The sequence below is a fragment of the Pimephales promelas genome, chromosome 20 (assembly GCF_988280905.1).
Source record: "Pimephales promelas chromosome 20, fPimPro1.hap1.1, whole genome shotgun sequence".
Lineage (NCBI taxonomy): Eukaryota > Metazoa > Chordata > Actinopteri > Cypriniformes > Leuciscidae > Pimephales > Pimephales promelas.
The window spans coordinates 25,010,559-25,035,043 of NC_142788.1; the positions used below are offsets into that span (position 1 = coordinate 25,010,559).

General features: G+C 36.4%; 4 protein-coding genes across 6 annotated transcripts in view; 2 read left to right on the forward strand and 2 right to left on the reverse strand.

The window, feature by feature from the left end:
• Nucleotides 1–465: 465 nt before the first annotated feature.
• On the reverse strand, nucleotides 466–6,775 carry bin2a (bridging integrator 2a). Its single transcript, XM_089124091.1, has 13 exons — nucleotides 6,627–6,775; nucleotides 4,637–4,792; nucleotides 4,109–4,189; nucleotides 3,972–4,026; nucleotides 3,793–3,887; nucleotides 3,159–3,254; nucleotides 2,937–3,044; nucleotides 2,698–2,783; nucleotides 2,256–2,331; nucleotides 2,100–2,182; nucleotides 1,883–1,987; nucleotides 671–1,097; nucleotides 466–544 (listed from the first exon to the last, which is right to left on the reverse strand). The coding sequence occupies exons 2-13, from the start codon at nucleotides 4,727–4,729 to the stop codon at nucleotides 476–478; spliced, it is 1,374 nt and encodes a 457-aa protein (XP_088980217.1). The 5' UTR covers nucleotides 4,730–4,792; nucleotides 6,627–6,775; the 3' UTR covers nucleotides 466–475.
• On the forward strand, nucleotides 3,254–9,922 carry LOC120463151 (uncharacterized). The gene is made up of 6 exons (XM_039652024.2): nucleotides 3,254–3,478; nucleotides 5,595–5,760; nucleotides 6,925–7,030; nucleotides 7,177–7,283; nucleotides 7,754–7,926; nucleotides 9,300–9,922. The coding sequence occupies exons 1-6, from the start codon at nucleotides 3,377–3,379 to the stop codon at nucleotides 9,585–9,587; spliced, it is 942 nt and encodes a 313-aa protein (XP_039507958.2). The 5' UTR covers nucleotides 3,254–3,376; the 3' UTR covers nucleotides 9,588–9,922.
• racgap1 (Rac GTPase activating protein 1) lies at nucleotides 9,894–18,980 on the reverse strand. Of its 2 annotated transcripts, none has more exons than XM_039652020.2 (17): nucleotides 18,853–18,980; nucleotides 18,210–18,300; nucleotides 17,894–18,096; nucleotides 17,659–17,801; nucleotides 16,338–16,407; nucleotides 16,152–16,205; nucleotides 15,993–16,070; nucleotides 15,566–15,683; nucleotides 14,968–15,119; nucleotides 14,013–14,177; nucleotides 13,825–13,920; nucleotides 13,539–13,737; nucleotides 12,474–12,579; nucleotides 11,597–11,729; nucleotides 11,360–11,486; nucleotides 11,166–11,277; nucleotides 9,894–11,070 (listed from the first exon to the last, which is right to left on the reverse strand). In XM_039652020.2, the coding sequence occupies exons 2-17, from the start codon at nucleotides 18,292–18,294 to the stop codon at nucleotides 10,995–10,997; spliced, it is 1,917 nt and encodes a 638-aa protein (XP_039507954.2). In that variant the 5' UTR covers nucleotides 18,295–18,300; nucleotides 18,853–18,980; the 3' UTR covers nucleotides 9,894–10,994. The 2 variants fall into 2 exon arrangements, with proteins under 2 accessions (XP_039507954.2, XP_039507955.2); XM_039652021.2 differs by having other exon boundaries at nucleotides 18,849–18,980.
• A 1,482-nt stretch (nucleotides 18,981–20,462) lies between these two features.
• Nucleotides 20,463–24,485, forward strand: part of LOC120462748 (inactive dipeptidyl peptidase 10) — a 43,834-nt gene continuing 39,811 nt past the window's right edge. For both annotated transcript variants that reach the window (XM_039651406.2, XM_039651407.2), the window contains exon 1: nucleotides 20,463–20,645. In XM_039651406.2, the coding sequence (XP_039507340.2) occupies nucleotides 20,607–20,645 (39 nt within the window). In that variant the 5' untranslated portion in view covers nucleotides 20,463–20,606. The remainder of the gene's footprint in view (nucleotides 20,646–24,485) is intronic.

The following is a 24,485-nucleotide window of genomic DNA, read 5'->3' on the forward strand; positions in this document are numbered from 1 at the left end:
GGGTTGATTGTCAAGTAATAGAATACATTATAAACATTTCCATTGTTTCCTGTGATCATTTGTCGATTCGATAAATGGATGTCATGTAAAGAGTTATATATCCAAAAACATTTAAATCCATAAGAATGAACACCACATGTGAAGGATAAAAGACAATACAGGAAAGTTATTATATTCTAAAAGAAACTGTACTTGAATTAAAACCCAGAATTTAAACATTTCTCTGAAAAAAAAAAACATAAAAAATATCAGGGATTTTTTTTGTCATCCAAGTCAGTATTTGGAAATCCTCTCTTATGTTGTGAATTTGCTGTCCAATTCCAGTGTATATCCATCAAACAATGTGTGTTTTCTGTAAACAGATAAATTTGAAATGAAATGCACATTAAGCCATTTGTTCATATGGATTAAATGAAACATATTCACAACATGAGTGTGAGATAAGTGCTCTCAAATTTTGCTGACCTTTTGCCTGCTATTTAGGGGCTTCTGTTTTCGTTCCTTCCTTCACCTCTCCTGACAGATGGTCACCCTTATTTAGAGCCTTGAAACATGTCAGATAAATAAAAATCACACCTCTTTTTGAGTTACACTGTTATATTTTTTTGAGGAATGAACATAATGGCTACATTCAGAATGGAGTACATGTGTTTAGGGTTACAGAACTCACATAGCTTGAAGCATCAGTTTCTTCCACATCTGATTTAGGGTCACGAGCTACTCCATTCTCCACACCAGAAGGCCCATCATTCTCCACCTTCTCAGATGATTTTTGATCTTTGATCTTGGAGCATTCGGTGGGACTCTCATCACTGTCCTCCTCAGAAGACTCCTCCTCATTTGGCGTATCTCCCCGTGCATCTTGACTTGAGGCTTGCGAGGACTCTTTATTTTCCGCTTTCTTGTCTTCTACCACTGGTTTATCTTCAGAGGTGCTGGTGCCATCCACATGTGGCTCGTCCTCTGTATCGTCTAATCTTATAGGGCCTCCTTGTGCATCTTTTGTACCAGAGACGTTGTCATAAATGGGTAGAGGGCTGGGGCTGTATAACCCATATGCTGGTTTGTCAGACCTAAAACTGGATGAGTTGCCTCTCCTGTAATAGAAAATGTATAGAGAATTAAGTTGGTTTGAATCTTGAAAACAGATATCCATCCTATTCAGTGATACATGCTGAAAATGTATATACAGGTAGACTGGGGCTAGTTGTCAAAAGTCAATATAAAGATTTGGCAACATATTTTAAACAATTTACATTGTTATTGCCCAGGTTAAAAGATACACACCTTTTTTGGTGAAAACATGCTAAATGGGTAAAAAATAATCCTTTAAAAAAAAAACGGTAAACTAATGGCAGCTGTGGTTCCCAGCATCATACCGTAAAAATATGGTGTGTCACCGTTTTTGTGTTAGAGAATATAGCTGTCAAATTAAAGTTTTATACTTTATGGTATTTAGCTGTTAATTTTAAAAACAGTAACACACCGTATTTTTGCGGTATGATGCTGGCAACCACAGCTGCCAGTATTTTACCGTTTTTTTTTTACAGGATTATTTTTAACTAATAAATACCTGAATGTAGGTAATGTAGTTTAAATGTCTATATAGCTAAACTCAAATAGTAAAACTATTATGAGCCACAAAACATTCATTCTGCAATAATGGGAAAGGTACAAAATAAAAACAAATACTACATTATTATTTTGGCCAAATGATATTGCATTGCTAGTAAACAAGTATTTGTGTAGTTTGACTTGATTTAAAAATACATTTTGTGACTCTTCTTTATATAACTAATCATTCACATTCACCAGCAGATGGCATTAGTTCCCAACTTTTTAAATTTGCAAGGCAAAGAGAGATTGAAATGATGATTTTTACCTGAGAGAATCTCTGGGGCTGTAACCCTTGTGCATATCATAAAAGCTTTTAAGTGATCTGGGAGACAACGTGTCTCGAAATGACCTTCTTTTCAAGGAACCTGAGCTTAAAATGAAACAAAGAGAGTCATTTGTACTATATTTGACAGCTAATGTCTTACTGATATTTAACTTGTTTAAAAATTATGTATAGAAGAACAGCTTATAAAGACTTATACCGGTATAAATTCTTCACGACAAAGCTCTTGTCTGGATGTTGGACGTTCAGCTCTTTCATTACAGTCTGTAGAACCTCGTTGTTCTAGGGCAAAAAAAAAGTAGTTGCAGATCATGAGGAATCACTGTTTATTGATTCAAGCTGTATTTTGGTTTACCTTGGTAATTTCCTTGTAGAAGGTGTCTCTGAGGTTGCAAATGGCTTGGAAGACTGTGACATAGCAACCAATACGACTATAGAATGCAGAACAAATAATATTGGCCAAGTTTACGTTTGTAGATGTCAAAAAAAAAAACTAAAATAAATTAATATATATACAGACCATAAATTAAGCAGGCGGTAACACTTCATATTACAGTCCTGTTCCCCGTGTACATATTATACAATAACTGGGTAATAAATACTAACCCTGAACTTAATAACAAGAACTTTCTTTGGTAAATACACATACAGAAAGTGCATGTACTGCAAAATAGAGCGAAACCATATAATTTATAAAATTATACCCATAACATATACCAAAATCTTTATTATATTTAATTTGTGTAATGAATTAACATTTGAACAAGTTCCATCTGTGCACTATAAAAACAACTCACGTGTCAAATAGAATAGGCAACTCCATCTTCAGCTCGCTGTTCATGTCCTCAAATATCACCTTGGCTGCATTCATCTCATCCTCTGCCTTAAAAACAAAAGCAAAAAGGAAAGTCCCATACATCTTGTCTTCATAAATCATGTATGATGTTATGTCATGTTTGGTAGTAAAAAAACACGATTGGAAGGTTAGAACTTATCTGGTTACCAACAAACTTTGTCAGTCATAAAATAGGCCTACCTTTCCAATTTTGATGTCATCCTTCTTTTTAGCATTCTGCATCCCTGCCAGGTGGTGACGTGCAGAATCATAGTCTACGAGTTTCCTGTTTCGCTTGGCCACTCTTTCCTGAATCATGAAGAAAAATAGTTTAAAAACTGCTCATTTTAAAAAAATATATATATATTGAGAGCTTTGTGCAAAATGTATGCGCCATTATGTCAGTCAGGCAGTCGTTTTTACCCTGACGTCTGGAAACTGGCTCATGTAAGACTCCATAGTGATTAATGCCTGATCACGCAGCTTGGACTCGTAATCTTTCCACAGAAGCTCTTCTCCCTTTGGGACACAGAGAGACACATTTATAATAAAAGCATAAATGCAATGTGTTCATCATATAAAACGATCACGTGTCTTAGGAAAATTTGGACTAAACCGCTCAATTCATATCCATTCTTTTAATGAACTTTTTAAAGCGTCAAAGCGTCAATGGAGGAACGGATCTTTGTTTGTGTTCCAAAGATGAACGAAAGTATTACGGGTTTGGTCGGAACGACATGAGGGTGAGTAATTAATAACAGCATTTCCATTTTGGGGTTAACTAGCTATCCCTTTAACTGACAATGTCCTGGCAGAAATGTAGTCTGTAAAAAATATGTTCATGATTTGTCTGAAGTCAAATCAACTTAAATAATTAATTTGGTTCAGATAACATAATATTTTTGAGTTTATGATGATTAAATCAATCTCCTTCATTGTATTAACTCAATTTTTCCATTTCAATGCACTTAAAATTTTAAGGCATTTTTTACACTGTAGGTACCATATCAATTTTTCTACAGAATTTTTGTCTTACAATGTGATCTCTGACACTTACCTCCACAACTTCCCCAAGATCTTCTACACCATCCCATTTATCGTCATAGGCATCAAACAAGGACTGAAACAGTCGACCTGACGCATCTTTCATTACTATTAAACATGAAGCACAATAAAGCATGTCAGTATTCCTGTGTAAGATAATCTCCTGCACAAGTCTCATAGTCAAGAGCCAACCTGTGACAGCGTTGAGGTACGCTTTAAGGTCCTTGTATATTCTGTATCCATCGCTCTGCAATAGAAACCACAAGGAAAAAATAGGTCAACTTTTGATCTTCAAAGCTGTTACTTTGGAGACTGTAGATGTAATGTACCTGTTGAAATTGGAGGTTCATTACACACTGCTCAAAGTGCTCATCTTTGGTCTCCTCAGATTTGCCAAGTCTCTGCAAAACCTGCAAAGGGATCACATTTTACAACGTGCCTACAAACACCAGACAAGGGTATTCTCCAAGTATATTGACAAAGAAAAAAGGCTTAGATCCTAAGATCTTTTGATCTGACTTCACCATCGATCAGTTTTGAGACGACAAGATATGAAGGGTTTAACAGGTGAAAACAGAAAAGTATGGTGAATTGGTCAGCCTTGGCTGACAAATGAAAGCAATTCTGGGAATAAAGGACACTGTTAAGCTGAGTAGGAAGCTGCATGTTTGCATTTAGTCTTATTGATGGAGTAGATAAAACAACTTGTGCCAGCTACTCCCATGTCATGTGACTGAATCGATTATTGGATCAAGATAACACTAAAGTGTCTGCACTCTCAAACAGGAAGACTGACAGCACTGGAAAGCACTCCGGCTATCTTAACTCTATTGTGTTTTATGATTCCAGCCACGTACCTTCTCTTGTGCCCGGCTGAATTTTTTCTGCACCTGTTTAGCAAGCACATTGGCCCCTCCTTTCGAGCTGATGCTGGTCTTGCTTTCTGCCATGCTCTTCACTTGTATTCAATCTGGAATAATGTTTCAATAGCCCTTCAAATTAAATGGCCAACCCTGGAGAATAAAAGGAACTTTTTTTATAGCAAAAGACAGATGACTTGGTGTCTTTCGCCTGTATTCTGTCTGAGCCCAAACACACCTTCTCTTGTTTTTTTTATAGCCATAAGTCATAAATTTCTTATCTTTCAGGTTGTGAGTTGAGCACTTTGTTTGGAGTCCCCTGAGTCATATTTCATTGTGAATGGGTATTTGATGTAAGGACCCACTAGTCAGAACACTGAAATTTTATTATATTATATTGAACTGAGCTAAATAAGGACACTATTATCTTCTTTAGAGCTGCTTCACTAAAATTGAAGTTAAAGATGAATGAATTTTGCAACTTTAACACCATTATTTTCCTGTTAATTACTGTGAAGCTGCTTAGAAACAATCTATTTTGTAAAAATTGCTAAGTTTAGCCTAATAAAAGAGATAGCCTATGTAGAACTTTGTCAGTTTTGGACCTATTTTATACTATTCTATTGTATTTTATATCACATAATGAAGATCCAACATTCAACTTGTTATATAGGCCTAGCCTATTCTTAATCAAATAAGTGGAAGTAAAATTTTGCATGTCTATTGTTTTTATTGTGTTCTGTTCTAAGCTATGGGTTCATTATGGATATTTCTATTCTATTTTCTATTCTATCATATTCTAATGTATTCAAGCAGTAGACAATACATAAAAATCATTAGATATTCTCAAACTACAGTTCCCATAAGGCAGCGTTCGCACAGAATCAGCATTGGCCACTCCTCCTCCTCCAGTGTGTATGTTATGAACTTTGCTCTGCCGTATTTTTTTCTGTAGGGTTGTATGTTTGAGCTCAAGTTTGAAACATTGTTGCTTCTGAACCAGCTGGAGATGATCATAGGAAGCACGTTAGCTAAATGTGCAGCCATCGACCTGGCCGTTCAGTGGGTCGGATGGGGACTAGCATCTACTCTCAAAACTGAAAAGTTTTACGACTTGGCAGGTAAATGATTTATCCAAAAGGCGTAACTTATCTTGATATAGTAGTATAATATTGACTGATTAATCTGTTTGTGCATTAGAATGCGCAGATTGCACACACATACCTATATGGCATTTCGTATGTGTGTTGTATATGTTTCGTAGGGTCGCAACTTGTTTTTACTTGTTTATTGTGAAAAATAGGTTGTTATCAAAATGTATTACAAAACGTTGGTTATCTAAACTACAAAGAAGTGTTGTGAAACCATCATAAATACGTCTCCACCCACAAGACACGATCTTAAAACCAGCTTACTGAAAGCGCATGATTTCCCCCACCCGTATTTCGACAAGCCGTCTTTTTAACCAATCAGACACATTACTGTACAGAGTAGTCGTCGCTTGATTGGCCAAACTGTGGAATCGTCACTGTCAATCATTCAGCAAGAGGCGGGACTTGTCAAAAACGGATGGAAAAAAATTACTACGTTAGCTCGGATATGTGATTTTTTTTTTTTTTTTAGATAAACAACTTCATGTGCAATAAAATATGCTATTTTAATTTTTATAAATTAAAACGTATGCATAGACATGAAAAATCAGTTACATTAACACTGAAATATACATTTTAAACTTCTGTATAGATGTAAAAATACATTATCACACATACTATCATAATTTTCAACACAACAGTAATGTTTTATACCGCATATATTAAGAATTTTGACAGTTATACTGATTATAATTTGATTCATTGCATATAGAAAGTGATTATTGAGAAGAGAACATTAGGATATGATTATGTAGTAGGCTAATGCAAATTCTTATTTTCTACATACAAAAATCACAAACAAACAAACAACAACAAAAACATTAGCTTCTACTTACCTGTCAACATTCAATATGCATTTCTTTTTAATGGAGTACAAAAATTATCCAACCATTTCAGTCTTTCAAACCCAGCTTCCTGAGTGCTATTCCCTCTTTCTTTCTCTTTGAGAAGTGTGCTCTTGAGAATCCTTGAACTTTGCTACCAATTGTCTCTATGTTCATTGGTAAGATATTCAGTGAACACGCCTCACTTTTAAAATGGACGGACACAGGTGACTGGCTGCTCTGCCCATATCCGGAGGGATATTGAATGCCTTATCAGTTTAACCACAAATTAATTTTTGTTGTTTTGTAGGATCTGGTACCTATATATTGCTGGCTCATCTGAGTCGTGTATGGGGCGGAAATGGACACCTTAGACAGAACGTACAAACTGGACTTGTTACTGCCTGGGGACTGAGGTAAGATAGATGGATAGATTGGATTGGAGTCTGGTTGCTTTAACAGCGTTAAAAAGTGAAGTCAGTCCAGCTTCATGTTGTATTAAAGTATCTATTAAAGTCTGGTTAATAAGTCAATAAGTAACAGATTGGGCCTTGTCCTGCAGACTCGGGACATTTCTCTTTCTTAGAATCTTAAAGGAAGGACAAGACCGGAGGTTTAACAATGTCAGAGACAGCCCTGGGACATTCTTTGTGTACTGGACCATGCAAGGTATTTCAACTAAGGCTATTGATTATTTGCACAGTTACTGCTAATTGATGGTTGAAGTTGGCCATGCGTGTCCAATCATTATCACAACAAAAAGAGACAACTAGGAAAGTAATTATATTATATTATGAATCACATAAGGAGAAGTTTTGCACCTATTCTATACTGTTCTATCACATAATGATGATAAATCATTCAATCTATTCCATCCTATATCTCTATTCTATTCTATTTTGAATCAAATAAGTGGATGTAAATTATTTTGCATCTATTCTTGTACATTATTTTTAATTTCATAGTTACTGTTTTGGTGGCTGCAGTAGGCCATACTTGTCCAATCTTTAAACAACACAATAATGTCACAAAAAAAACAACAACTAGGAAAGTAACTCTAAAAAGAAATTCCACTAAACCCAAAAGAGTACTAGACTGAGTAATATAGATTGAAACATGTTTTTTCTCCTTCTTTCCAGCTCTGTGGGTATTTGTTACCCTCTTGCCCACCCTAATTCTAAACAGTGAGAGAAGAGACCAGCCCCTTGGCCCACGTGACTACATCGGTTGGGGAATATGGGGGCTGGGTTTTGCTACAGAGGCCATTGCCGACCAGCAGAAGTGGAATTTTAAGAGTGATCCAGATAATGCTGTGAGTAATAACTTGCACTGATAATAATAGGCTGATAAGACTACTCAGTTGCGAAAGATAATGATATGTAAATCATATAATTCATATCATAAAAATATCTTTGAATATATCTACAGTTTTATGAGACCTGCACTCTTGACAGATTACAAACTGGATCAAACTGGTTGTCCTTAACCCTCTGGTTGTCTTTGGCCATAATGAACCAAAAGAAAATACGTTTTGAACATTTTTTATATAATCGGAATTATAAAAATCTTGGTAACTTTTGTGGCCACGAGAATACACAAAAAATGTAGACTTGAACAATTTTTTGGGGTGTAATCTGCAAATAGTCTTTGAGAATGTTTAAATATATATCCAAATGCAAAACATTATAAAATAATGTCTGAAATTATTCTTATTAGCAACTGAAAACACAGCCCTATATATTGGCTATGCTGGCATCTAGTGGTTACTCACTGGTATTACATATGATTTTCTTTATTTCTTCCAGCAGATGGCACTAATCTGCCTTACGTGCATTTTTCCTAATACCGTTGCTATATTTTTACTTAAACACTGTATTAATTGAAAATAATATAATAATTATGTAATATTTTTCTTGTGTTTGTTTTAATATATACACACACACACACACACACACATACATGCTGCCTAATTTTGAGGTGAATATTGTCTAGTACCATGAAATAAAAGAATAAATATTATTTAAGCAAAATATCATACACTAATTACATACATCGAATTTTTTTACGTTTATTGTCTTCAGTCTTTTTTAACAATTGAGGAAATGTGAGCCCTAAGTGAGGAATACCAAAGGGTTCGAGAAGAACGGCATATTTTCTATATGGGCTAAATATACAAAAAAAAAAACAATTAAATGTGAACCATAAGTGTTCTTTAAAAAAAAAAAAAAAAACAGCCTGAAAGGGCTATCTGTTTGTCCAACTAATGGAAGACAAGGGCAGCATGAAACAGCTAGGGTACGTCTCAATCAGTTCCCTAGTTCAGTAGTCAGGGCACTGGCCAGGGAGTCAGCCATTTTAAGGGCGGTCTCAATTGCAGAATCTTTTCAGGACATGGAAACATTCTACCTAAAAGGTATTTGTGAACAATATACTGATTAATGAGCTCTGGAGCTTAAGACGCACTTCATATTGGCTTTACCAACCATGTGCATTTGGGGTGGGGATGTTTGTCCAAACAATGGAAGAAAGGGGGAGTCCGCTTGCAACAGCTCTATTGGCATAACCAACTGTATGCATTTGGATGCACACTCACTACAAGAAATCCTGCTTCTTATTTGCGAGTGACATTTTAATTAATGTCATGGAGCGAAGGCATTAATCTTATAAGCGTGCATGTGTTCGCAGGGAAAGTTTATTCGTCATGGACTGTGGGCATACAGCAGACATCCAAACTACCTGGGGGAGATCCTGCAATGGTCAGGGCTGTTTCTGTCCGCTTCCTCCGTCATGAGGGGACCTCAATACCTCAGCGCGGTTTCTCCGCTCTTCGTCTGGTTCTTACTGAGACACGTTAGTGGGATCCCCATCCTTGAGAAGCAAGCTATGAAGAAATGGGGATCAGACCCGGCTTTTCAGAACTACATCAAGAACACTCCCCTCCTATGGCCCTTCCCCAAGTTTAAAGGAGAATAAAGCATATTTACAGCACTTGCTCATGACAAATGAAAGCTTATCTGAATGTCTGATATACACACCAAATTGAGAGCAAAACCTCAGTCCTAGATCAAGTTTCTTAGTTATAACAGTTTCAGTACACCTACTATCCTTTCTTCAAGAAATCCTCTAATACTTTTTCCATTGATTCAACTACCCAGTCTTCGTTGAATCAGTCTTAGTGATTTTTTTATGCATTTTAAATGTGAACATTTACATCCCACCACTTTTAACTCTAAACCCCAATGCAGTGTTGTTGTTTTTTCCAAAAATGGCACAATGGACTGGCAATAAATGAATGTATTTTACAAACAGTACAAGTCTTACAAAATGTCACCACTCAAACTGAAAAGCAACTCGAATTGATAAATCAACTCCAATGTTCAACATAATAAACAGTTGCTCTTTGAAAACAATGAAAAACTGACAGATTAGCAATGCACATGACTACTGCTCCAGAAACAGTGTACCACTGAAAGAAATTATTGATTGCATACAGTGAAAAGCATCTAATCAGTCCAAGTCTTTATACTATTGGTACAATAGATGCTTCAAAATCAGTCAATTCTCCCAGAGGGCACCTTTTTTGCTTATACTTTAAATACGGTATACAATTAAATAAACTGCATATAGACGAATCAATGCCATTGAGGAATTCTGAAATAATTCTGGCCATGTTCGTTTATGAAAGCTGAAATGCCCACCACAACAACCAATAATGTTTTTGCATGCAAATAGCATTCAATTATCTTACTGTCCTGAATCCCTCTATAAACAACTCTCAGAGGGCACAATGCATTTTAAACAGCACAAATGGATAATTTAAACAAATTCAAAACATCATTTTAACACAAATGATGTATTTTACCTACTGGCTGTGAAATTTAAGCTGGACTATGTTTAAAAACACAGTTTACACTTTATAGAAAAATCTGTCACTACATCCTTGAACCCTCCAAGAGATTGAGATTTAAGGTAAAGCATAAAATTAGAATATACAAAGTTACAATCGCAGATTATGCTATACAAATCCGGCATAAAGCATGTAGCTGTACTAGATGCTACAATCAAGTTCAGGTTTCTTTATAAAGAACTCCCAAACTGATGCAGATTGTGTTATTCTATGAGGATTCGGTGACTGATGGAAGTGCCCATCGCTTTGGTTTTGAGGATGTTAATAGTACGTTAAAACATTTAAAAGTGACTAAAATACAAATGTTACAAGAAAACTAAAAAGAGGTAAGATAAAAAGAGTAGAGTTAAAATGGTTTGAATTGATGGACAAACCAGACATACAATACGCTAATAGGACAAATGTAATATATTGCAGCTGTTTCCCAAAGAAAAGAAAAACTCTTATCCATGAAGAGCTGAACTGCTTCAGGGCTACTTCAGGAGAGGCGAGGCGAAGAAGTTCCCCTGGCGAGAGACGCTGCCTGGAGCTCTGCTCCTGCTAGCAAACCTGAAAACAGAACGGATGTTCATAATGGCTAGCTAACAAATATTCAAAAACAGCTGTGTCATACTACTATAAAACCCACTTAGGTTCAAACATACTTTGGAGTGATTGCGTTGAGAGTTGCGTTCTTCATGCGTTGGGAGAGAGAGCTGGACGATGGGGTCTTGCTCATCTGCTGGTCAGGAGTCGTCACGGGCCCAAACATACTTGCTAGAGTACAAGGAGAGCATGTTGTTATAGAATATCACTATCAGACAGAGTTTTGTTAAATGTTTGGATGTGAAATTCATACTTTTATGATCAGGAGTTGCGTGGACATTGGCGTTCTCAATGATCATGTGATTGTGAGCTTGGTCGTTGTTGCCGATCATAAACTGACTCCAGTACTCCACAGGCAGACTGAGGAGACGCTCAACCACCTGAGAGAGAGAAAGACAAAGAGCTTGATGAAAGACTGGTCCAAAACACATTTACAAACTAGACCCAATGGGGAAAAGAAGCCAACCTTTCTTTAGCCATGAGCACTTACTTTTGGCTGTCGTTTTGTGTCTTGCAGGATGGTCATTGGCTCTGGGTCGGGCACGGCATGACCCACAATTGTAGGTCCAAATACACGAGCCAGATTAGTGCCGTCCATCTTTGTATCCGTGCTCTGGGCCACTCTAATGATGAGAAATAATACCCAAGTTAAATATGAAGTCTCACAGCCTAAAAACGGCCTTCCGAGAGAAGGGCTGGGTTTTAATTTCGTTTACAAGAAAGTGTTGCTCTAAATTAAACTGGATTGATAGCGGTACTTAGCGGAGGAAAATTAAACAAATTATAATAATAATAACAAAAAGATGTGTAATAGCTTTTTAATTTGGTGTAAACGGAGCGAATACATCAAAACCATACAATGACACTTTTATTGAACTGTAAAAGGACTGCAAGGTAGCTCCATGTTACATTGTACGCAGTTACTGTTAAAAAACAGAGAAACTACAAAACATTTGTAAAGACATTTTAAAAAGCGTTTCCAGAATTGATACCATAATATCTGGTAACAATTTTGTAACCACAATAATACAAATGTTCAGATTAAACCATTTTTTTTGTCAACAGGATGCTAGATAGAGCATTTACAGCAGTAATGCAACACTATGTCAGGAGTGTGACCATCACACTAAAAGCAAAGTTCAAGGTAATGCTTAAATACAGGCTTCATATTTCTGCTTTTACACCAGGGTAATTGCCCCCAAAATGCCCCAGTTTTTAACATACTGATCAAATTGCTTTGAACGTGAAATATTCCTTTAAAGCTACAAATGTTAGTGTTAACTTTAATAATTAAATAGTATTTGCAAATGGTACAGGGAATAAACCACACAGTAGAATCAGAAATTGTGTATGACGTTTAGGCTTACCTCTGCAAGTGAATGATGAGGAAGGCCAGAGTGTCTCTGTTGGGCTGTGGAAGATCACTGATGTTCTGATATATTAAGGCAATGCTGTTGTCATCATCAGACAGCTCTATGAGAACAGAGTGAATGGTTACTATTGAGGGTACTAGTCCCAAGTACACCACGGATCAACATTTTTGGGTCAGTGAGATAAGTAATTCATTCTATTATTCAGCAAGGACACATTCAATTGATCAAGTAGTTTTCATTTAAAATCTCTATATAAAGAAAAAAATATTAAGCAGCACAACTGTGCCCATCTGAATGATTTCTGAAGGATCATGTGACACTGAAGACTGGGGTAATGATGCTGAAAGTTCAGCTTAGCATCACAGGAATACAGGTCACTTACTATTTAAAATAACTTCTTATTTTAATATTATTTCTTTCACAATGTTACTGTTTTTTTAATCAAATAAATGCCGTCTTGGTGAGCATGAGACTTTTAAAAAAATCGTACCGACTAGGGCTCAGTATTAATTCAGATGTCCCGATTAGATTTTGATTCACAAGATCTTAATTCGATTTCGATTCTCAATTGAATTAAATGAATACAATTTGCACTGGCCCCACCGCAAAAAGTCGTAATAACCGAATAAAATGGGCCTAGTTATTCTTTTTGATAATTATAAATAATAAAACTAAATACTAAAAGTACAAGCAAATGGCACAAATAAATAAATGCAATAGAACAAACACACAAATGAAATAACCAGTGCTTTTTAAGTTTTTCAGGTTTGTCTAGTTTTCCAGAAATAGAAATTGAACAAAGTAATAAAACGTAAAAACGCTGCATATAATCTTCACATCACAAATTAAATAAAGGTAAATATTCAATTAGGTAAATATTCAGTGAAGAAAATTATAAAGTGATTTTTTTTCTTTTGTATTTTGATTAACAAGACTAGATTGATGTAAAAAAAAAAAATATATATATATATATATATATATATTTTTTTTTTTGCAGAGCCCTCTTACTGACACTAAACTTTTGAACGGTAGTGTGTACATTCATACATCAACACTAACCAGCAGCATCCATGAAGGCACGGTTGAGGCGGAAGGTTAGCAGGGGTTCTTTTAGGCTCCTCAGGAAGTCCTTGAGGAGGCCTGTGATGACATGGATATCGTCCACCTTGCTGAGCAGGGGAACGGTTTTCCCACGATGGAACTTCTCTTTCAGGTCCTTGACCACTCGATCAGAGCCAGACACCCGGTAAAGACCAGTCTGCCAAAGAGATACACAGGTTTTCAGAACATATTGGTCTTGTTGTCCAGTTTTCTAGGACTGAATCCAGCATCTTTATCAATTTACCTCACGTAGGCCTCTCTGCTCAATCTCATTAACGCAGTGCACCACTAGTGAAGGAATCATGGGAGAGGTGGAGGACACGTAGCTTGCAAGGGTGCCCTATCGAAAAATCACACCAGGTTGATATGTTTAATGGTTTAAAACTTGAAATATCAGAATGGAAAAGAGGGAGAAAATTCAAGCTTTGTCACCTCTTCACTTTTAACAGGAGTCCCAGTCATGTTTGGAATGCAGGGCAGAGGGCAGCGCTCGCGGCATTCGGGGTGGGACACAACACGGCAATCCCTGCACTTTAGAGAGATCTTCCCAAATTTGATCCTCTTACCACATGGCACACAAGACTCTGGTTTGATCACCTAAAAAAAAACAAAAGCCAGGTAGATATGAGCTGTAAGGACTATAAACACAGGCCACTGCTAACCTATCTAGACAACTTCACTGATTATAATAGGAAATTACATAGTTTTGTGTCAGTTTTAAATGGGGTGGTCATTTTAGATAAAATACAGCCAGGTGTTTCACTTTTTACTATGATAATGGCAAAAGACAAACGAACCAGACTTTGGGGGTCAAACATGCTCCAGCAAACTTCAGATCACCTTGTGTAGTGTACAACCTTAAGGTGATGGGCAACCAGGTGAGACACTGGGCCCACGACCGATCTAAAGTATCCAGATTCTCAATGGGAAAGCACCTAAGCAAAATTGCTCAAAAAAGCAGCCCGTGTATCATCAACGTTAGTCACAATATAATGAAAGTTGTGATAGATCTTTTCTAAACATAGTAAAACCGATGGTCGTAAGAAAGATGGGAAAAATGTTGGGAGGGGTCTTGGTTCTATCCATTAGTTGTTGATTAGATGAGGGCAGAGCTGAATGCAACCTTGGAGTTGATTATAAAAGAGTTGGCACTTAAAAGACCTGAACGAATGGAAAAGTCCAGCATACATAACTAGAGAGAAGTTGTTTCACTGGGAAGGTCTAGTTATCATTTTGATTAATTTACAAAGTCAAATTTAAAATGCATACATGGATGAATAATTTAAAATATGATCTAAAAAGTCAACAACCCTCTACGGTTGGGAGTCGGGACTCAAGAGCAATGAATCAAATACATCTTCGCATCTCAGAAAGATTTATATCCTACCGTTTTGGAGACAAACTCATGCAGACGGACACCTCCGTTGCCCTGGGGAGTGCTGGGCTCTGCCCTGCTCTCTCCATTGGGCTGACTGGGATGCTTGAACACATCCATAGACTGAACAGAGTCGGTGTCAGCAGTGTCCCACTCCTGAACAACTGAAGAACAAAAGCAGAGAGAAGCACTGCTAACTGCTGCAGAATACTTAAACAGAAACGCAAAGGCTTGGGGTGTGAGAAATGACCAGGAAAAAAGCCCATACAAAACAGACCTCATGAAAAAAAAAAACCCTAATAAATAAATAAGAGTACCAGGCTGAAGACTCAACAAGGGTCAATTTAAAACACCCCAGAGTCCTGCAAACCACATAATGAATTATTAAAAAAAATTAATCTTTGACCCTGTTCAATAAAACAACGCATATTTATGATACAGCAACCACACATCATGACTCACTGCAGATCTTATTTATAATACAGCAGCCTGCACATTATTATTCAATCAATAGCAAGAATCATTTAATCAATGACTCATGCAAATATTCTCTTGCTCTGTACTTGCACTCTCACGAATGACAATAATAAATTTAGTGAAGCGAGCTTACCAGTCTTTCTGCGGCTCCTGGTCCAGTACGGAGCAGCCTCCACTGTGGTGACAGCCTCAATGGGTCCCCCATCAGCGGGCACCGTCACGGTGGTCTTAGCCACCAGAGACTCATTACCCTGATAAAAGAGAACTCAAATTAATTAATTGTCAAACAATTTCTAACTTGCTATTCACCTAAAATAGGGACAGTATAAACTGGACATTAACATCAACCCGGGAATAGCTTGTTGACTTGGCTTTTACAATGTTAAAAGAAGATAAAATCTTCCAAAAGTCATACTTCAATGGGTTGTAGGGACTGAGGAGAACCGTAGAAACATTATACCTCTAATGACTAAAGCAAAGCCCAGCAGGGAGCTTTTATACTGAAGAGTCTTTCTCCAATATTAAACAGTCAGTCTTGTGCTTATGTAACCAGCTCTTACTTTCTCAGAGGTTCGGCCAGTGGAGCGGGACCTCTTGGCACCAGCAGGCGGGCCTTCTGTGTGGTTTCGGGAGGAGCGCTGCATTGAGACAGATTAAATGAGATATTGCTTGAAATTTGGACATGTTTGGATTAAATGTGAATTTATTTGGAAGCATACCCTCTTTTGTCGTTTCTTGAGACGAACTGTCCTGATTGCAGAAGAGTCCCAGTCCTTTATTTAAAGAAAAGGCCAATTAAATCAATAAAGGATGAGCCAGTCTAACAAAATTTCTTTCTCTGCGTCAAGTTTGAGACAGGAATACATATAAACTTAATCTTTTTAATATTCAGGAAAATGACATACCAAAGAATCATCAGTTTTATCATAGCTGATGTCAGACAAGATAGACGCTGATTCATCAATGGTGGTCAGTCTAGAAGAGACCAAATGAAGGTTACAGCAGTGAAAAACCATTCAAATCATAAAAACCGAACCAATTCTTCTGTCTTTTATGACATTTACTTAAATCCTTGAAGACACAGTACATTAAAAATGTTTTATAAATCCATTTTCAGTCACTCAAGCTGAAAAAACAATACTTTTTATGATTCAATTATATCCTGCCTGACAAATTTCTGTAATATCCAGCTTCAAATGATCTTATTTCAGGGTTCGTAAAGATATTGTAAAATTAAATTTCAGGGCTTTCAAGGACTTAAAGCACCGCTTTTCAAGGAGTATAATCAGAGATCTCACTTAATCAATATCTTTATTCTCTTTCCAATTCTAAGGGCCAGATGTACTAAACAGGGCAAATTATCGTGAGAGAGAGTGGGAGCCCTAAAAAAGGTACAGAAATAAATTTTTCTTTACTAATAGCTAAAACAAAAATGGTACAAATTAAGTGCAGCACATGCAAAGTATGCAATGACTGTGGCAACTTTCGAGCACTTTAAGCATATTGAACAAACCCAAGTATTTGTATAACAATTTACACATTGCTTCAAAGTAGCTTTACTCAAATTCATGATGTTAAAGTTGCAATGACACTGAAGTAGCGACAGATTATTTATTCCATATTGTGTGACATACAGCCGAATATAATGGATTATCGGGTCTTTTGTAGGACAGACTGTCAGTCCAAATCTGATTTCAGTGCATATCTGACTGAAATCTGATCAGGTTTGGCAAACACATGATATATGATTTCTGGAAAACGGCTTTGATTTGGATTTCACTTGATTTGGACTTTCTCCGGCCACATAAAAGTCAGACATTGTTATAGGAAACAAGTCACTGAAGAAACAAGGTTGTGTTGTTGCAAAGTGTCGGATGAGCAGAAAATGACAATATAACAAAGACACGTTTTGAAACCAGCAGAGACAACAGCACGGAATAAAGCCAAGCATACCAGCATCCTATGTTTCTGGCGTGCCTCAAAGGACACAGTAGTAATAAATTTAGCAAATAGAGAGGGTTTATTTTCATTTAATGCTGACTTTAAAATGACACATACAAATGACAGGGTTTAATATTTAGGTTATACTGCCGATCCTGATCCAGTTTAACTGACATTGAAAGGCATGCCTCAATAAAAAAAGACCTAATACAACAATCACAAAAGTAATGAAAACTCAGAAAAGCATCATATCACAGAAGTAAAATGGGTAGCTTTTTCTCTTACCGTCGACTAGTGTTGAGGTTTGTGGGATTCTGGGAACGGGCATTTAGAAAGGCCAGAGCAGAGCGCTGCTCCTCATTTAACTGGATGCTGTTACTGGAGCCTTCGGTCACCAACAGCTCCCGGATGAGCTGGATCTGACGGTCCTGCGGAGGAATAAAAAGGAAAGTCTGGTTTGAGCCTAAATTCAGAGAACATGTCTACAGCGCAAGTACCATGCAAACAGAGGCCTACAAACCAGTTTTGCACAGTCAGCCTCAGCTTTCTGTCTCCGGCGGATCTCCACATCCACTTGGTTGCGGGCATGTTTGAGTTTGACCTCCAATGCTCCTCGCTCTGTCTCAGCCTTGGTGAGCACCTCCTTACATGCATTTAGCTCATGCTCGAGTCTCAGCCATTTACGACGACTGTCCTCAAAGTTCAGGGCCATCTGAATGAACTCTGACAATGAAACAAAGAATCTCAGTGAATATTTAGTGGGAGAGATTGAGACAGTGTACTACAGCATGCATGCATGCATTTTATTTCAAATATTCAACACAGCCAGTACTTACGGGGCTCAATGCTTTCATTGAGAATATCAGCTTGTGCCCGCAGGCTTTCAAAAACACTGTGAAGATTGATCACAGCAGTCTCCATGTCCTCCTGCATTGCAGAAAAAAAATATTTATATTGTGTGCACCAGTTCAGACAACTTGCAAGATTTAATTAAGAATGAATTGATATAAGATTATTGTTAATATCTCGAGATCACACATTCCACTGTTTGGACATCTGTGGCTTTTCGGCCATTCAAAATATTATAGGCGTGGCCAATTATGAATATTGATATTATGTATCTGCATAAGATACGTAATAATAGAATAAAAGAAGTAGTTTCAAATTCAATCTAAAACAGTTAAAGTCTATAAAGTGACAAAATAGCAATATAGCTGCTAACTATCTTTTAAAAATGTATAAGTGTACTACTAGACTATAACAATATTATGAAACTTGTTTTTGCAAGGATTATGAAAGTGCAACCGTAAACAACGAGTCCAAACACGTTTAAATCACATTATCATGTTCAATGGTGAACAATAGAAGTAACAACTTGCCGTTAACGTTACAGTAAAACACTAGCATGTGTTTTCTAAGCGGCTCGTCATTAGTAACAAACAAACAATGGTTTGCCATGTAATAATATAACTTACGTACTGTTGTAGACGCCCAGCCTTGTGTGTAAACGATGTAACGTAAGATTATATGAACATATGTATGTTTTCCAGGGACAACAGCAGAGCACCGGTTTGTCCAACCAAGTTTACCCGGATGTGTTGTTAACGTTCGTCTAAAGGAGTTGCGTTTCAAATTTACCCGCCAGCCAATCATCGCCGTTCGGGCGTGCTGACGTAGGCGCGTTGACGCAGTACGTACATGCGGCGCGTCTGCTGTAAAACAGACTGTAAAAAAGGCTCTACCAGAGGCTGTAGTATGTTTGTTTGTTTGTTTTTTTTTTTGTTTCTTTTGGTCATACATTTTGCCTTCTTTTACTGCCTGTGGCTATACCATATGGCTGTACCATGCTGTAGTAGCCTACTGTTGGTGTTGTGAAAATCAGGTCTGACCAAAACTATAATAATTTAAATATGGACATGCTGCAATTTCTTTCACTTGAGAAACTTTAATCATAATAATAAAATCCAATTATAAAACTGTTAACTTAAAATGCTGCATCTTCGCTGAGTAGGCTATCTTGTTTGGCTCTATTATTTAAACCTAGCAAAAATGTTTAATAATATCGGCTACAACAACAGAAGTAAATAACAAAACTAGATTTCAGAAAAATCAGTGTTGGTACAAGTATGAAATATGGGTGAATGACTTCACCGCCCAGGAGTAGCAATAAGGTCTCTGTGGAAAAGTTCAGAGATTCAGCCAGTGTATAAAAGTTAAAATAGCCTAAATAATAGCCTAATTAAAAACAAAGTAAACTAACTAACTAAATACAATTAAAATAAACACAAATTATTAAATTGATAAACAACCAAATTTGTTTTAAATAAGTAAAAACAAACAAACAATGCAGTAACCATTATTCTAAATGGAAAAAGAACTGTAATGATGTTACAAAACTAAAATAATATTTTATACATATTTACAATATTAATCTCAACAGTGTAAATCGGCTCATTATATATACAAGCTGCCTTTTAATTTTTTAGGATGGGGGTGCTGGGATCATATTTTGGGGTCCATGGCATAAAATATTGAAAACCCCTGTCCTGGGCTGCTTTTCATGCTGGGAATTTAAGTAGGCCATAGATAAATTAATTACATAAATAAATTAATTAATATTTCCTTTCTGTTGATGCATACATATTTTATCATTTATGCCTATTCCCTATAAATAGTACGGCGACTCCATTTTTCCACCTGCTCTCTCTCCTTATTAATATGATGTAGCCTATGCATGCACCATCTATCTATCTATCTATCTATCTATCTATCTATCTATCTATCTATCTATCTATCTATCTATCTATCTATCTATCTATCTATCTATCTATCTATCTATCTATCTATCTATCTATCTATCTATCTATCTATCTATCTATCGATCTATCATCAGCTCACTGTTCAATGTTCATCAAGTGTGCAGTGTGACTGATCGCTCAAGTCGTAAAAGGGACTGAAGCCAGAAAAAGCAACGTGTTGTCTTGATTAATATCCTACTGTAACTGTGGAAGAGAGAGAGAGAGAGAGAGAGAGAGAGAGAGAGAGAGAGAGAGAGAGAGAGAGAGAGAGAGAGAGAGAGAGAGAGAAGGGACCAACTTTACACCATCATATCAAACAGATCCGCTAGTGGGGTGTGCAGTGCAACTTGCAGCAACACACCAACTCAAACAAGGCTTTCAAGTGCTGGAAGAGCAGTGAACTGCATCAGGAGATCGCTGCTGAATCCAGCAAACATGATTGCCACCACACAGCAGAACATGACAACAGAGCTGGTAAAGCTAAACAGCATGTTTTATCTTTTGCATGAACAGAGACTAAACGCAGGCTGACGATAAAATGCGTTTTCATGCTGTGTTTTTGTTGTTGTATTTTTATTTTTATTTTACACATCTGTGTGAACTAGAGCCGCAGCGAGGGAGCGCGTGCACGTGCGAGAGAATACAAATATGTGCACACGACCCTTTCATATCCTGTTTATAAACTGAATATAAGCGTGTTTCAACTCATTTATCCGTCAAAGTACATTAAACACATGCTTGTTCTGCACAGGCGTTGGTCACATTGATTCGACCCGGTTTTCATTCATACTTTCAGAGAAACTGTCTGTCCGTATCCCTCTGTCTGTTACGGTCCGTCATACCGGTTACTACTGCAGTGCTTTCCTGCGACTCATTGATTAATAGAAGTAACGTTAGGGATTTTTCGACAGATATCAGGCTGCCGTTTTAACTTCTACGTTAGATTTTAATGTCTGAGTTCGAAATGTGTAGCGCAAACGAATCAGATAGACTTGAACTGGTAAATTCGCTGTGAAGATGGCAAGAGCTGCCTGGACGTTTACCTCAGAGCCGCGATCTTTTTCAAGAAACTGAAATGAGACAAGTTATCAATCAAAGCCTACACAAACATCTAAATATGGTTCATTGACGAACATTATGTGCATACAGAAATTACTGGAATACTATGACAAAGACGTTTAAAAGTCATTTTAATATTATTTGTAAGGTTTAAATTACATTTTTTTGCTATATGGCTGCGGTTGCAAATCACATTACAGCTAAAAATAGTAAGGAAATGGTAGTTTGGCAATATTACTAATAGGCTATATGCCTAGGCTATTATATTAATTAAACATAAGCAGTGAAGCAAATATCTTGTCAAATATAATTTATTTTAACATAGTCCTGTCTTTTTATGAAATATTTTAAAAACTTAGTCTGCCAAAGTAAAGTGTTTGCAAAACGCCATTTTGTGTGTCTGAGAAAACATCAAAACAGAGATGACCTCTTTATTACTGTATGGGTTGTTTTGCATTGTTAAGCAAAAGTAAGCACAAAATATCAAAGTTAGTATATGGCAAATATTGATATTTGCCTTATTTTAAAATCCAGAAGAATTCTTTGTTTTCCTTTGACTTTGGGGTGAAATATGAGCTTTTTTTCTTTATTTATTTATAAATGGATTTTACCATTAAATTTCCATTTCATGTATTGTACCGGGTTTAGCCAAAGGCTATTTTTCATCCATAGTCCCATTTGGAACTTGGAAATGTTCTTGACAGGTTTCACCCATATTAATATTATTGTCACATCCCTTTCAAATACAGATTTGTATCTCCTTGCCTAGTCAGTGTTTGCACAGTAATTCATGCTTAACTGATAAAGATGATCACCTTTGTTATCTAGCGAATGGCACATCTTTCTAAAATGTTTGTGTAAGAGCCTGGAAGGTTGTAAGTGTAAGAGAGTGTGAAGGAGCAGTGTTTCTCATCGATGGTTGCAGATGACTCATATCATGTATCTTTAACAAAAACATAAGACAACTTAATCTCCACCTCATTTGTATATCTTCTGCCTGGTGCCTTGACCATAAAAGCAACCTGGATGTGCAGAAAGATTGGCGGTAAACGGCCAGAGAACTGCTGACATGTCAGAAGTGTCACTGTGATAAAATGTTATGGTTGTTTATTTGTGTTTGAGAATAAAAAGGTGTAGAAAAACAACAACAGTGTACAACGACTGTCAATACTCTTATGCCAAATGCAAGTTAAGAGATGTCATATAACATGCAATGTGCAGTTTCTATATAAATCTATTATGTCTCCATAAAACATTTTATTACGGATCTAGAGTGAGTGGGACTGCGCATACTGCTCTGTTTCCAGCCGATAAGACACCCAGAGTAATTAGTTTCTTTTGCATTGTATTTCCCCCTTCACATCTGAAAACTAATATTCTGCACCATTCCTGTAACTACGGCACTGATGAAATTCAATGTGCAATTAGCAGGGCCGCACAATATATCAAAATTATCGAAATATTGCAACACACTAAAAAATGCTAAGTTGTTTCAATCCTGTTTAGATCGAATATGGAAAACATCGAGCGATCCTGAATCTTCCGCTCCTGAATCCTCTCTTCTGCTGCTTAAATGGCCAAATCACACTACGCTCTTGTCTTATGTATTAAGTTGCTTATGTATTAAGTGAACGTAAACAGTTAAAAAAGAAAATGCGTGTGTAACAGTATTTTGGATCTGTGCAGCTCCTGACAGCAGCCTAATACCTATAATAAAACAACAAAAGATAAACAAAGATTTTATAAGTGAAAGGATTTCAAACTTATTTACAAAATTACTATTCAGGTTATTGAATTGGTCAAGTTCAAAATGACCTTGAGTACACTTTTAAAATGATGGTTTGTCATCTAAATGATTTTATAGACATGACAGGAAGGTTTGAGATGACTCTCCCCTCATGTCAGATCAACATATGCTTGCTGACCTAAGCAAGAAAAGATCTGTCTCATCCAGTGCACTGGAATGAGTATTACAGGCTACATTTTGCAATGTAGCTTGGAAATTAGTTATTTAGTCCCAAATAATTATAATATAATATAATATAATATAATATAATAGTATGTTGTCAAAAAAGCTATCTTTAGCAACCAAATAGCAACACCCTTGGCAATTAACCTATTGTGGTGGCAAAAGAAAAAGTTGTACAAATCTGGTCAGGGTTTTTATTTTTATTATTTTATTAATATATAAACTAAAACCAAACCATAAAAAAAGTTTTAGTTACTTGAATAAAATGAATGTTAACTTAAATAAAATCAAATAAGCAAAAACTAAGAGAAAATTTCTTATTTTCATTTAATTTAACTTACTTAATTACCATATTCCATGTATATATTTATATAGCCTATGGATAAACATACAAATGACTAAACCTTTAACAAAAATTAAAAACCGGAAAATTAAAAAATAAAATCTTTAATTCAAAATATTAATGAAAACCAATAATAGTATCTTAATGAAACTAAAATAACACTGAATCTAGTGCATCAAACAATACATATTACATTTTTTTTTTATTTATGTTTTTTTATGTATAGCAAAATCCATTGATCCCTTTAGAAAGTGTTATCCATCAAAAAACCTATAATCCATTTTGAGATACGTGAGGAAATGATATTTAGAATTTTTTTTTCCTCTTAGATCATTGACACGAGGAACGTCTCCTGAGACAGTGAGCACTTTCTCATTTGCTTGAAATGTTAACGTGAATCATTCTGTGCAGGAAGCTTATTAATTATGTAACAGTACTTTGTATCATTGATTTGAACTGCATAACAACCTAACAACTTTTCAAGCATTTTCCTCTACTTTTTCTCCATTCACTAGGAGCTGTTTCACAGCAAGCGTTCAGTATCCAGGAGGTTTTGGATCAAACAGCCAGAGTTGGCTGGAGATTAGTGCGGTTTTCAGCTATAATTTGGTCCTTGCTCGTTTTCTGGTCCCACTATTTAGGAGGCTTTAGCAGTCTTCAGAAAATTGATATAGGCAAGTTTCCTCATAGGTAGCGTATATCTGTGAAAATATATGACCGCAAACACCTCCAGTTAGATGTTATTTATTCAGATTCAGAATGCAGATTTGCTTTCTGATGGTAATATTCCATATCCTAAACCTCAGTAGAACCAATGCATCTCATTACCGCCGCAGGAAAACCCATGATTTGCGCTGACTTTGTGCTATCCGCTTTAGGCAGATACTCTGAACACATCCTGACAGTTACCCCTAGACTGATCATGATTGAGTGGGCTTTCTGT

Bases quoted from the DNA above. Each gene is read 5' to 3' on its own strand.
- LOC120463151 (XM_039652024.2), top strand. From the start codon at position 3,377: ATGAACTTTTTAAAGCGTCAAAGCGTCAATGGAGGAACGGATCTTTGT. The intron at 7,031-7,176 runs GTAAGATAGATG...CTTGTCCTGCAG, and splicing joins GTTACTGCCTGGGGACTGAG to ACTCGGGACATTTCTCTTTC. The intron at 7,927-9,299 runs GTGAGTAATAAC...ATGTGTTCGCAG, and splicing joins AGAGTGATCCAGATAATGCT to GGAAAGTTTATTCGTCATGG.
- bin2a (XM_089124091.1), bottom strand. From the start codon at position 4,729: ATGGCAGAAAGCAAGACCAGCATCAGCTCGAAAGGAGGGGCCAATGTG. The intron at 2,332-2,697 runs GTGAGTTGTTTT...TGCATTCTATAG, and splicing joins TTGCCTATTCTATTTGACAC to TCGTATTGGTTGCTATGTCA. The intron at 1,098-1,882 runs GTAAAAATCATC...TTTCTATTACAG, and splicing joins AGCCCCAGAGATTCTCTCAG to GAGAGGCAACTCATCCAGTT.
- racgap1 (XM_039652020.2), bottom strand. From the start codon at position 18,294: ATGGAGACTGCTGTGATCAATCTTCACAGTGTTTTTGAAAGCCTGCGG. The intron at 13,921-14,012 runs GTGACAAAGCTT...ATTTTTCGATAG, and splicing joins CTCCTGTTAAAAGTGAAGAG to GGCACCCTTGCAAGCTACGT. The intron at 11,071-11,165 runs GTATGTTTGAAC...TTCTGTTTTCAG, and splicing joins CTCAACGCAATCACTCCAAA to GTTTGCTAGCAGGAGCAGAG.